This window comes from Mustela nigripes, chromosome 14, assembly GCF_022355385.1.
Source record: "Mustela nigripes isolate SB6536 chromosome 14, MUSNIG.SB6536, whole genome shotgun sequence".
NCBI classification, from domain to species: domain Eukaryota; kingdom Metazoa; phylum Chordata; class Mammalia; order Carnivora; family Mustelidae; genus Mustela; species Mustela nigripes.
This window is the reverse complement of record NC_081570.1, coordinates 93,276,622-93,290,057: the sequence shown is the minus strand read 5'-3', so window position 1 is coordinate 93,290,057 and position 13,436 is coordinate 93,276,622. Positions and strand designations below refer to the sequence as shown.

At 36.3% G+C, this 13,436-nt stretch overlaps 1 protein-coding gene across 3 annotated transcripts in view; it reads right to left on the bottom strand.

Moving 5' to 3' along the window:
* Window positions 1-13,436, bottom strand: part of GPSM2 (G protein signaling modulator 2) — a 59,104-nt gene that overhangs the window by 21,249 nt on the left and 24,419 nt on the right. For 2 of the 3 annotated variants that reach the window (XM_059375610.1, XM_059375611.1), the window contains 4 exons: window positions 12,344-12,499; window positions 11,323-11,431; window positions 10,329-10,458; window positions 4,271-4,341 (listed from right to left, as the gene is read on the bottom strand). In XM_059375610.1, coding sequence (XP_059231593.1) covers window positions 4,271-4,341; window positions 10,329-10,458; window positions 11,323-11,431; window positions 12,344-12,499 — 466 coding nt within the window. The remainder of the gene's footprint in view (window positions 1-4,270; window positions 4,342-10,328; window positions 10,459-11,322; window positions 11,432-12,343; window positions 12,500-13,436) is intronic. The other variant, XM_059375612.1, reaches the window with a different exon arrangement.

Sequence of the window (13,436 nt, the reverse complement as noted above, 5' to 3'; positions counted from 1 at the left end):
TAATTGTCTTTCTCTGTTTAACTCACTTCACTCGGCATAATATTCTCCAGTTCTATCCATGTTAATTCAAATGTTGGGTATTCACCCTTTCTGATGGCTGAGTAATAGTCCATTGTACATACGGATTACAGCTCCTTCATCCATTCATCTGTTGAAGGGCATCTCAGCTCCTTCCAGTTTGGCTATTGTGGACATTGCTGCTATGAACATTGGGGTGCATGTGGCCCTTCTTTTCACTACATCTGTATTATGGGGGTAAATAGTAATGCAATTTCTGGGTCATAGGGTAGCTCTATTTTTAACTTTTTGAGGAACCTCCACACTGTTTTCCAAAATGCTGCACCAACTTATGTTCCCACCAACAGTGTAAGAGGGTTCCCTTTCTCTACAACCTCTCCAACATTTGTTGTTTCTTATCTTGTCAGTTTTTGCCATTCTAACTGGTATAAGGTGGTATCTCAGTGTGGTTTTGATTTGAATTTCCCTGATGGCTAATGATGTTGAATATTTTTTCATGTGCCTGTTATCTATTTGTATATATTCTTTGGAGAAGTGTCTGTTCATGTCTTCTGCCCATTTTTTGAATGGCTTCCTAGACAGCCACTAATGAGGCTGAGCAGCGAACAAAAATTATGCAAAAAAAACAAGAGTCCAGGTGGGAGAATTCTACTAAACATTGAAAGAAGAAATAATGCCTATTCTCCTGAAGCTGTTTCAAAAAATAGAAATAGAAGGAAAACTTCTAAACTCATTCTATGAGGCTAGCATTACCTTGATCCCAAAACCAAGTGAAGACCTCATCAAAAAGGAGAATTACAGACCAGTATCTCTGATGAATATGGATGCCAAAATTCTCAACAAGATCCTAGCTAATAGGATCCAAAAGTACATTAAAAGGATTATCCATCACAATCAGGGATTTATCCCTGGGATGCAAGGGTGGTTCAATATTCACAAATCAATTGATATGATAAAACAAGTAAGAGAAGAGACAAGAACCACACAGTCCTCTCAATTGATGCAGGAAAAGCATTTGACAAAATACAGCATCCTTTCCTTATTAAAACTCTTCAGAGTGTAGGGATAGGGGGAACATTGCTCAATTTCATAAAAACCATCTATGAAAAGCCCACATGGAGCTTTTCTCAATGGGGAAAAGCTGAGAGCCTTTCCCTTAAGATCAGGAACATGACAAGGACGACCACTCTCGCCACTGTTGTTCAACATAGTACTAGAAGTACGAGAAGTCATAGCAACACCAATCAGAGAAAAAGAAAAGATACTCAGATTGGCAAAGAAGAAGTCAAACTCCCTCTCTTTGCAGGTGACATGATACTTTGTGTGGAAACCCAAAAGACTACTCCCAAATTACTATAAGTCATACAGCAATTCAGTAACCTGGCAGGTTACAAAATCAATGCACAGAAATCAGTTGGTTTCCTATACACTAACAATGTAACAGTAGAAAGAGAAATTAGGGAGTTGATTCCATTTACAATAGCACCAAAACCTTAAGATACCTTGGAACAAACCTAACCAAAGAGGGAAAGGATCTATACTACAGAACACTTACGAAGGAAATTGAAGAAGACATGGAAAGATGTCAAAAACATTCCATGCTCATGGATTGGAAGAATAAACACTGTTAAAATGTCTATGCTGCCCAGAGCGGTCTATACTTTCAATGTCATCCTGATAAAAATACCAATGGCCTTTTTCAAAGTGCTGGAACAAACAATCCTGAAATTTGTATGGAACCAGAAAAGACCCCAAATCGTCAAGGAAATGTTAAAAAAGAAAAAGCTGGGGGTATCACGTTGCCTTATTTCAAGCTATACTGCAAAGCCATGATCTCCAAGACAGCATGGTACTGGCACAAAAACAGACACATAGGTCAATGGAACAGAATAGAGAACCCAGAATCCAAGAAATGGACCCTCAACTCTGTGGTCAACTAATCTTTGGCAAAGCAGGAAAAAATATCCAATGGAAAAAAGACAGTCTCTTCAATAAATGGTGCTGGGAAAATTGGACAGCTCTATACAGAAGAATGAAACTCGACCATTCTCTTACACCATACATAAAGATAAACTCTAAGTGGATGAAAGACCTCAATGTGAGATAGGATTCCATCAAAATCCTAAAGGAAAACATAGGCAGTAACCTTTTCAGCAACTTCTTTCAAAACATGTCTCCAAAGTCAAGGAAAACAAAAGGAAAAATGAACTTTTGGGATTTCATCAAGATAAAAACTTCTGCATAGTAAAGGAAACAGTCAACAAAACAAAGAGGCAACCCATGGAATGGGAGAAAATATTCGCAAATGACACTACAGATAAAGGGCATGTATGCATGATCTATAAAGAACTTCTCAAACTCAACACCCCAAAAAAGAATCTGGTTAGCTTCTTAAAGGAATCTATGGTTAGTACACAGCTGGGCACAAGGTAGCAAATTAATTTCGCTACTTATTAGTATGTTCCTCAAGAATAAGAAAAAGAAGCTTAAATTGACTTAAAGGTTTTTTGTTTTTTTTTTTTTAATAATTTGCAGATTGGACAGCTTTGAGAACTGACAAGGTAAGAGGTAGATATTTGGGGGAAATCATGACGTCTTTCAGTTTTTGAACAACTCTGACTGGAATAAAAAAGATACTGGATATAAGTTCAAATCAATTAGATGTTAGTCTTTTGAAAACTATTCTCACAAAAATGTCAATATTAAAAAAACACATGCTTGTAATAATAGGGCAGAGAAATATTTAACATGGAAATGATATATTAAATATGCATTATAAAATATATCTTTAAATATGACAGTATTCATACAAAAACGCAAGATGAATAAAAACCAAAATAACAATAACTGGGAGGTGGGATTACTGATAATTTTAATTTCCTTGTTGAAATTTTCTAAAGTTATTATAATGAACTTATTTTATAAGAAGCATTTTATATAATATACCATAAAAGAACAACCACCTACTTTAACAATGTAAAATTAAGTTAAATGAAGGTGTAAGAAAGTAGCCTAGATTTTTTTTTTTTTTTAAAAACCTTTTTCCGGGGGGGGGGGGGAGGGGTGGTATAGGTGATGGGGATTAAAGAGTACGCTTAGAGGGGCACCTGGGTGGCTCAGTGGGTTAAAGCCTCTGCCTTCGGCTCCAGTCATGATCCCAGGGTCGTGGGATCGAGCCCCGCATCTGGCTCAATGCTCAGCGGAGGGCCTGTTTCCCCTCCTCCTCTTTCTGCCTGCCTTTCTGTCTACTTGTGATCTCTGTCAAATAAATAAATAAAATCTTTAAAAAAAAAAAAAAAGAGTACACTTAGAGTGATGAGCATTCAGTAATGTATATATAAGTACTGAATCACTATATTGTACACCTGAAACTCATAACACTATGTTAACTCTCCTGGAATTAAAACAAAAAACTTAATAAAAAATAATAAAGACAAAAATAAGCTCTAATTATAAAGTCCCTTCTCTCTTAAAAAGAAAAAAAAAAAAGCCTAGACCAAGATCTTGAATAAAAAGTTATCTGTCAGTTAAGAAAATGCTTTTAAGAAATGCAGCCAGATGGGGCGCCTGGGTGGCTCAGTGGGTTGAAGCCTCTGCTTTCGGCTCAGGTCATGATCCCAGGGTCCTGGGATAGAGCCCCACATTAGGCTCTCTGCTCAGCAGGGAGCCTGCTTCCTCCTCTCTCTCTCTGCCTCTCTGCCTACTTGTGATCTCTGTCTGTCAAGTAAATAAATAAAAAATCTTAAAAAAAAAAAAAAAAGAAATGCAGCCAGAAAAACTAGATTGATCATAAATATTAACCTTGCCAATAATTTTGCCATTACTTAGTTGGGGGAGAAAAAAAAAAAGCTTCCTAACCTTTTAAAATTTTTTCTTTTAATTAAAATATACATGTACATGTTAAAGTATTCAAACAGTTCAAACTATATATAAAGTAAATATCTCTCCTAACTCAGACACCCAGTATTTTTCCCAGAAGCAACTATTCTTAGCAATTTTCTTACATATGCTTCTGGAAAGGTTTTATGCATCTACAAAGGATATCTATGCATAATGCTCTTCTTGAACAGGTGGCATCATACTACACACATTCTTTTTGGACTTATACTTTTTTCCTCATTCTTTTTAAAGGAAAATTTTAAAGTGATACCTATACAAGACAAGGTTTATTTAAACTATTCATTTAAGTTATAAGTTATTTAAATATTTGATTTTAACAGTTCAAGAAATTTAAAACATAAAAGTTGCTAACCTTTTCTGGTGTTAACTTCATAAGTTCCATGTTTTCCATACTGTGTCGGCGTCCAAACTTGGGGCGTGCACCTTTGAAAAAAAAATTAATTCAAATAAACCTGGGAGCCCTTAAGAGTACAGCATCACTAGGTTATTCAATTTTAAAGTCTGTTACACAAGCCCATATGGAAGGAGGAAACTTGTACAAACACGTATTCTTTTAAGAATAATAATTTTCCATACCAAATACAAAAAAATAGAATATCCACTCCCTCCAAAATGCTTTGATGTACGGAAGCTACATTTTGGTTGGAAACTAACTTTGGTTCTAACATTACCCATTAATTTAGAAAAGGCATTTTATAATAACTGGTTATATACTATCCACAGACTCTTAAAAGAAAAAATGAGAAGGACAAATCCTGTATGATCTCACTTATAGTGGAATCTTAAAAAAAAAAAAAAAAACCCAAACTAGGAAAAAGAGATCTGCTTATCAGAAGCAGAGGGGATTAGGGGAGGGGAACGTGGTCAAAAGGTATAAACTTTGGTTATAAAGTAAATATGTACTAGAGAATATAATATACAACATGACGACTATAGTCAACATTGCTCTATGATACTTAGGGAAGCTGCTAAGAGGGTTTATCGTAAGGATGTTCATCACGAGAAAATCAAGCCATCTTGCTTGTACACCTTAAAATTAGTCATGTATATCATTTTTCAATAAAACTGAAAAAAATTTCAAATTAAATAAAGGAGGAAAAAAAGCTGTACGGCAGTTTAAGTAAGTAAAAACCTGAAGAAAAGGCTTTAGAGGGTGCATGGGTGGCTCAGATAGTTAAGCGTCTACCTTTAGCTTGGGTCACGATCCCTGTGTCCTGGGATAAAGTCTCACATTGGGCTCCCTGAGCAGGGAGCCTGCTTCTCCCTCTGCCTCTCTCTGTTTTTTATGCATAAATAAATATTTTTTTAAAAAGGCTTTAGGCCTTCAGTTTTGAGCTAATAATCAAAATAACATCCTTAGTACTATATCTTGTTCCTTTTTTTTTTTTTTTTTTTTAAAGTAGGCTCCATGCCCAATGTAGAACTTGAACTCATGATCCCAAGATTAAGAGTAGCATGTTCTGGGGTGCCTGGGTGGCTCTGTGGGTTAAAGCCTCTGCCTTTGGCTCAGGTCATGATCTCAGGGTTCTGGGATTGAGCCCCGCATTGGGCTCTCTGCTCAGCAGGGAGCCTGCTTCCTCCTTCCCCCTGCACCCCACCCCGCCTGCCTCTCTGCCTACTTGTGATCTCTGTCAAATAAATAAAAATCTTAAAAAAAAAAAAAAAAAGGTCGCATGTTCTATTGACCGAGCCAGCTAGGTGTCCCTGTTGTAACTCTTTCCTAAGTCACTCACTTTCATTTTAAGATCACATTAAATGTTAAATTAAAACTTTCTCAAATTTCTTTTTAATAATCATTAAAATAGAATTTTCATATCCATTCAATATTTTAAAGATTAAGCAATATTTTAAAGACATAATATAAGGAATATATGATACCTAATACCCAGCTTAAGAAATAAACCATTATCAACACATTAATTCCTCATCTATGTGACTCTTCCTATAACTTGCCTCCTCATGGTAATTTTTAAATTTTCATTACATATGAATAGCTCTCTAAGCAACATAGCTTATGATATAGTAAATAAATGCTCTCATAGTTTATGTATCATCTAACTTGATTCCTTTGAGAAACCTTACGTTTGAGAGATTCAGCCAAGTTGCTATGTGTAGTTTAGTTTAATTTTCATTGCCATTTTAGGACTAGGAAATTCTTTATCTGTTCTACTAGGGACAGATTTATAGGTTGATTCCAGTTTTTAAAAAAAAATCATATAAATAAGTACTACTACAGAAATTCTTGGAAATATATCTTAGTGGCATGAGAAAGAATTTCTTCCAGTTTGGCTATCAGCAGTATGCGTATGCTTACTACATTCACAACTTTCCCAGAATATTGCCAGATTGTTCTTGAGAGTAGATATATTTCTGTCACTGTCAGCACTGAGTAAGAGTTTCTATTACCCACATCTCAATACTGGTATTCTCAGACCTTTTAATTTTTAGCCACCTCATAAGTTTCCAGTATTAACCTCACTGTCGTTTTCCCTGATTAAATGAGTTAAATATCTTTTCATATATTTATGGGCTATTTGTATTTCTTCTGTTCATCATTTTGATGATTTTTTGGGGGGGTTATCTGTCTTATTTTTAATTTATAGGCATTTTAAAAAAGATTTTATTTATTTATTTGACAGGCAGAGATCACAAGTAGGCAGAGAGGCAGGCAGAGAGAGAGGGGGAAGCAGGTTCCCCGCTAAGCAGAGAGCCTGACGTGGGGCTCGATTCCAGGACCCTGGAACTATGACCTGAGCTGAAGGCAAGGCGAAGCCAGAGGCTTTAACCCCCTGAGCCACCCAAGTGCCCCTAGTCTTTCTAAAGAACCAAATTTGTAGTTTTCAAAATCTCTCTATTGAATCTTTGTTTTAATTTCATTAACTTCTGTTACTATTTTTTGCCTTCTACTTTCTTTTATTTTTTGTTTTTACATTTGTTAAAAAAGATTTTGTTTGTCAGAGGAAGAGAGAGGGAGAGAGAGCATAAGCAGGGGGAGAAGCCAGCTCCCCACTGAGCAAGGAGCCCAAACTGAGACTAGTCACATGTGACTCTTTTTTTTGGGGGGGGGGCAGAAAGAGAGAGAGAGTGTACATGCAAGCACATGCGCACTCAAGTAGGCAGAGTGGCAGGCAGAGGAAGAGGAAGAAGCAGGCTCTCTGCTGAGCAGGGAGCTTGACATGGGGCTTAGTCTCAGGACCGTAGGATCATGACCTGAGCTGAAGGCAGCCAATTAACTGACTGAGCCACCCAGAGGCCCTTAACTTTTTAATTAATTATAATTAATAATATTAAGAATTAATTTCCACTTTTGCTCTAGCCACACTGCAAGTTCTCAAGAGCCACATATGGCTAGAGGCTATTGTACTAGACAGATTAGATCTACAATATTTCCATCTTCACAGAAAGTTCTATTAGAAGCACTCATCTAGGGGTACCTGGGTAGCTCAGTCAGTTAAGTGTCTGCTTTCAGCTCAGGTCATGATCATAGGGTTCTTGGATTGGGCCCTGCATCGGGCTCCCTGATCAGCAAGTAGTCTGCTTCTCTGTCTCTCCCCCTGGCTCATGCTTGCTCCCTCTGTCAAATCAATCAATCAATTAATCAATCAATCAATAAATAAATAAAATCTTGGGATGCCTGCGTGGCTCAGTTGGATAAGCGTCTGCCTTTGGCTCAGGTCATGATCCCAAGGTCTTGAGACTGAGTCCCACATCAAGCTGCTTGCTCAGTGCAGAGCCTGCTTCTGCCTGCCGCTCCCCCTGCTCTTGCCCTCTTCTGACAAATAAATAAAATCTTTAGGGGAGCCCGGGTGGCTCAGTGGGTTAAAGCCTCTGTCTTTGGCTCAGGTAATGATCCCAGGGTCCTGGGATCAAGACCCGCATCGGGCTCTTTGCTCAGCAGGAAGCCTGCTTCCTCCTCTCTCTCTCTCTGCCTACTCCTAATCTTTGTCTGTCAAATAAATAAAATAAAATCTTTAAAAAAAATCAAGTATGCGGGTGCCTGGGTGGCTCAGTGGGTTAAGCCGCTGCCTTCGGCTCAGGTCATGATCTCAGGGTCCTGGGATCGAGTCCCGCATCGGGCTCTCTGCTCAGCAGGGAGCCTGCTTCCTCCTCTCTCTCTGCCTGCCTCTCTGCCTACTTGTGTTCTCTCTCTGTCAAATAAATAAATAAATAAAATCTTTAAAAAAAAAAAATCAAGTATGTTTAAAAAAAATCTTTAAAAAATAAAATCTTAAAAAAAAGAAAGAAAAAGAAGTAGATCTAGAGTATACAATAAGAGGAAAAAGGATAAAATCAGAAAGGAAGGAAGGACAAGATAGACAGATAATAGGGAGGGAGAGATGGAAGGGGAAAGGAAGAAAAGGTCCAAGAATTGATCTCTGCGGGCACCTGGGTGGCTCTGTTGTTGGGCATCTGCCTTCGGCTCAGGTCATGATCCCAGGGTCCTGGGATCAAGCCCCCGCAATGGGCTCCCTACTCTGCGGGGAGCCTGCTTCTTCCTCTCTCACTCCCCCTGCTTGTGTTCCCTCTCTCGCTATGTCTCTAGCAAATAAATAAATAAAATCTTTAAAAAAAAAAAAAAAGAACTGATCTCTGGGCACTACAAATTTCAAGGATGTAAAGATGATAAGGAGACAGTAATGATGACTGAGAGTGGCCAGTGAGGTGAGAGCAAACCAGAAAAGGAGGATAATCCTGGAATACCAAAGAAAGTATTTTGAGAAGGGAATGATCAGCAGTAGGAAATATCATTGAGAAATCAAGTAACCTGACCAATGATTTGGTAAAATGGAGATCTCTGGTAACCTTGAAAAGATTTCAGTGTCACGATGGAGCCAAAGCCCGAGTAGAGTGACTTGAGCAGGGAATGGGAGGTGAAGAAGTAAAGAAATGAACATTAATAATATTTTCAAGGTTTTTTTTAATAAGTGGGAACGAAAAAATGGGTCTATAGTTAGAGGGGTCCATGAGGACAAGTAATAGTTTGTTAAAGTATCAGAAATATTACAACATAACCTACTTGAAAATTAAGCAGAGAAATTTTACAGCCCATTACTCAGTTGCAAAGCACACAGTCCCATAAATTACCCATACTTCAGAATCTTTCACTATATGTTCTTTCAAAGTCTGACTAAGCTGCTAATATCTCTTCCTTCTTCCTTTCTTTATATGGGTTAGACAAGGAAACAGATGAAAGTTCGATTTTTCACTGACTTTCAAGTTCAAAACATTAATCTGTATTGGTACCTTTTATCAGACTAAGAATTTTTAAAGCTTCGGCCAGATCTGTAAAATGGATCTCATACAAGCATGTACAAAGTATTAAATTATTGTCCCTTTTTATTTCTTTAATCAGAGGTAGAATTTGGGGGGCACCTGGTTGGCTCAGTCAGTAGAGTGTATGACTCTTGATCTCAGGGTCATGAGTTCAAGCCTCATATGGCACATAAGGCTTACTTAAAAAAAAAAAGTACAATTTTTTTCATGTAGAAATAGAGACAGTCCAGCATGTCTTTCCCTGTCGCAATGTCAAACCAAATCTTTCTGTAGGTGCTGACCTAAAAATTTCCCAGGTTTTCTGAATTAAAAAAAAAAAAAAGTAATAATGCTAAGAGATCACCTTAGAAATTAAATGGGAGGGGGGGGCCTGCATTGCTCAATCAGGTAAGTGTCTGTCTCTAGATTCCAGCTCAGGCCGTCATCTCAGGGTCGTGAAATGGGGACCTGCATCAGGCTCCACACTGACTGTAGTCTGCTTGCCCCTCTCCCTCCCCCTGTTTTTTATTACCCCCCAACTCTCAAATAAATAAATAAATAAATAAAATCTTTTTTAAAAGGGGGGGGAGAAAATAACTAAATAAAAATCATATACGTAGAAACATTTGAATCAAAAATAACCAAACAATATGTTTTAATTTTGTCATCTTCACATATACAAACTTTTTTTTTTTTTTTAAGATTTTATTTATTTATTTATTTAACAGAGAACACAAGTAGGCAGAGAGGCAGGCAGAGAGAGAGAGAGAGAAGCAGGCTCTGCACTGAGCAGAGAGCCCGATGTGGGGCTCGATCCCAGGATCTTGGGACCACGACCCGGGCCGAAGGCAGAGGCCTTAACCCGCTGAGCCACCCAGGTGCCCCACATATACAAACTTTTGAATGACCTTATACAGAATTTAAATGTATTTTTACAAAAGAAGATCATCATAACTTTACCATTCCTAAGTTCATGATAACAGCTGAAAATACTATATTCTATATTGATAAACAAATAGGACAGGGTAAAGCAAAAAGGTATTTTAAAAAGTTAAGCTTCCTATGTTATATATTCTCTCTGGACATGGTAAACATGTGGTATGTAATGTAAATGTAATTGAGGATAAAGAAATTGGGTTTGAAGACCTATTACTTACCATGCAAACTGTTATCAATTTCAATATTTTCAGACATTATTGAATTATTTGTGCTGTAGCTCAGACCAAGAACCATTTGAAGATCTGAGAGATTTAGTCGTGCTGTTAGTTCACCACTTCTATCCCCAACCTACAACCACAAGCATTTATATTTTAGAGTAGTATTAAAAGACAAAAAATGGTGAAGATTAGCTGAAAATGTTGTGAACCCAAAACTCAAGAAAATATAGAGAAATGAAAATTGTTATATCAGAATTAAGAGACTGAATTAAATGTTTTTTTTCAATAATTGTTTTAAAGAAAATAGAAATTTCTGTAAGTATGGCAATAGAAGAGCTAATTATATTGTATCAATTCATTCTCTAAATATTAGTTGCTTTTAACTTCTACAATTGTATTTAATAATAATGTAAGTTATTCTGTGACAGACTGACTTGGCATCACATGATTAAAATTTCCTAATTTTGTTTCCATTCCACAATAATAGTTAATATATATTAAACCAGCACTAGACAATACACTGGGCAGTTTTATATACACTATCTCTAATTCTTACAATGATCTGCAAGGTAGATATTATTTGTCCCATTTTATAAATGAGATAAATGAGACTCAGAAAAGGTTTCTAATCTCAAATAGCCAGAAAGTGACAGAACTGCAACAGGAAAAAATCCGTGATTGGTTTACAAAACAAAACATGTTTTTGTTTCTATACCATGCTACTTTTCCATGTAGAGATGGGAGGCATATTTTGTAATCTTTCTATTCTGCCATACTTGGCCTTACTTTCCTGTCTTCCTACATGAAGGCCAATGCAAAGAGACCTCTGATTTGTATCTCAAAATGCTTTGTGCAGTTCTTATGCCAAGGGAATAACATAGTTAAATTTATTACTAGGTCACATAGGAGCAATCTAGAGAAATAACAGGGCTTCCCCCAACCCTCCTAATTTGTGAACCATAACAGCACAGATAGGAGTGTTTTAGTTTCATACCTCTCTTGAAATTTCCAAGTGCTTTTCAGCAAAATGCATCGCTTGATCATGATTCCCTAGAGCAGTGTACGCATTTCCTAAGCTCCAGCATGCTCTTCCCTCACCAATTCTACAAAACAATTCAAAGCTAACATGGGTTATCTGAAAGAGAGCTATATGTGGAATAAAAGCTATCTAGAAGTAATTAAAGGTATAAATAATGCTTTGGATTTATTTGGTCTTTCATAAAGGTACATACTATCTTAATATTAGAGATTTATTAGAATACCCAGATAATACGGAAATCAGAGTCAGGTATTAAAATGGGAAACATTCTTTTAAAACATACAATTTATTATGAAATAATAAAATCTCTTGGATAGGTCCTTCTAAACGACTCCATTTTCTTTTCATGATAGCCCAGGTAATCATTCAGTCCATGTTTGAATACTACTGGGGAGAGAGAACTCACTAGAAGTAGCATACTTTACTTTGAACAACTACAGAGAAATTCTTCATAATGAAGTAAAAATCTGTCTCCTAAAGCAAACATTACAGACTAAATGCGTAGAGATACACTGCTTTTTCATACCGTTTTTTTAAAAATAGCCATCAACATTTAAAAATCAGAAGATTTCATATAAAACTCGGGACTTCCAGCTTCTCTTTAAAAAAGAGAAATATTTGGACATCATAGATCCTCCGTCCTGCCTAGCAAAATGAGCTGGAGCTGAGGAGCTTTATATTGGCCCTTATCTGTAAGTTGACCACTATTCCCACACTGATCTAGTCAGGAGGACCTCTGTAGGCAATTGAGTTTGTGACCTCTTTACTGTCTTGGTTCAAGGCTATATGGAGCACTCTCATCTTCTAAGACATGCTAGTCCTTCAAACAATAATATAGAGAGGAGGTGACTAAAGCAGAAGAAATTCCTTGATTAAAAATTTCAAAGAAAACAAAGGAAACAAAAACAAAGGAAAAACTCTAGGGGCTCAATAATGCATCTATATTTTAATTTTAGTAAAAAAGTGTGTAACTTACCTATCATTTAGCTCTTGAGCAATTGCTAAGTGCTTCAGATGATAATCAATGGCCTTTTCATAGTCTTGAAGCAAAGTATATGTGTTTCCAAGACTATAACAAGACTGTGCTTCGACAGCTCTGTCTTTAAGCTGTCGAGCCAATAGTAGTGTCTTTCTAAAAAAAGAAATTAGTTCTCACACAATGATCATTTTTATTTTTGGCTATAATACTTGTAAATTATTATACAAAAAATTGTAAAATAAATTGTAAAATAAAACTCTTTTTCCTTCTGCCTTTACAGTACATCTATTTTAGAGTTCAATATCCCACACTTTCTCCACTACTTTTAGACAAAATGAAAAGATGTCTTGGAAACACAAAAACCAAATCCAGATTCTAAGAATAAATTTGAGAGTCCTATTAATTCTTCAGAGAAAAAGAATATTGAAATATGAGATTAAATACCCCTACAGATTATATAATATAGTTTTTTTTTAACATTTTAAAAAACTGTCCCAGTTGTAGGGGCAAAAAAAGAGAATTTTTGTACATACAACCTCACTTTGCAATCATACTGTTGTCTTTGCATTTAGTCAAAACTCAAAATACTTGGTTAAAATTCTAATGTATAGGTTATTAGTCACTGATTTCTGAAAAATATTAAATACCATATTTAAATATTAACTAAATTCTACCTATACTCATTGAATTGTCAATGAGAAGCTAGTGTAGCAGCTAAGAGTGTGGATCCTAGAGCCAGACTGGGTTCAAATCCCAACTTTGCCAATTATTAGCTCTGCAATGGGGCAAGTCTCTCAACCTCTCTCCGTTTCTTCATATGTTAAACGGAGAAAATACCTCACAGGGTTTTGCGAAGATTAAATGAATTAGTATATACAAAGTGCTTAGAATAGCATCTTGTTCACAGTAGATGCTAATAAATGTTAATACTGTTTTTATTCTTATCATCAGCACTTAATCCTACAGATGCTTTAGATCCAGTAACTTAAATGACTCCTATAATTTCTGCCAAATACTATAAATACTTCATATGATTTATAATATATGAAAAATAAGTAGATGATAATATGATAGGTTTAAGCAAACAAAG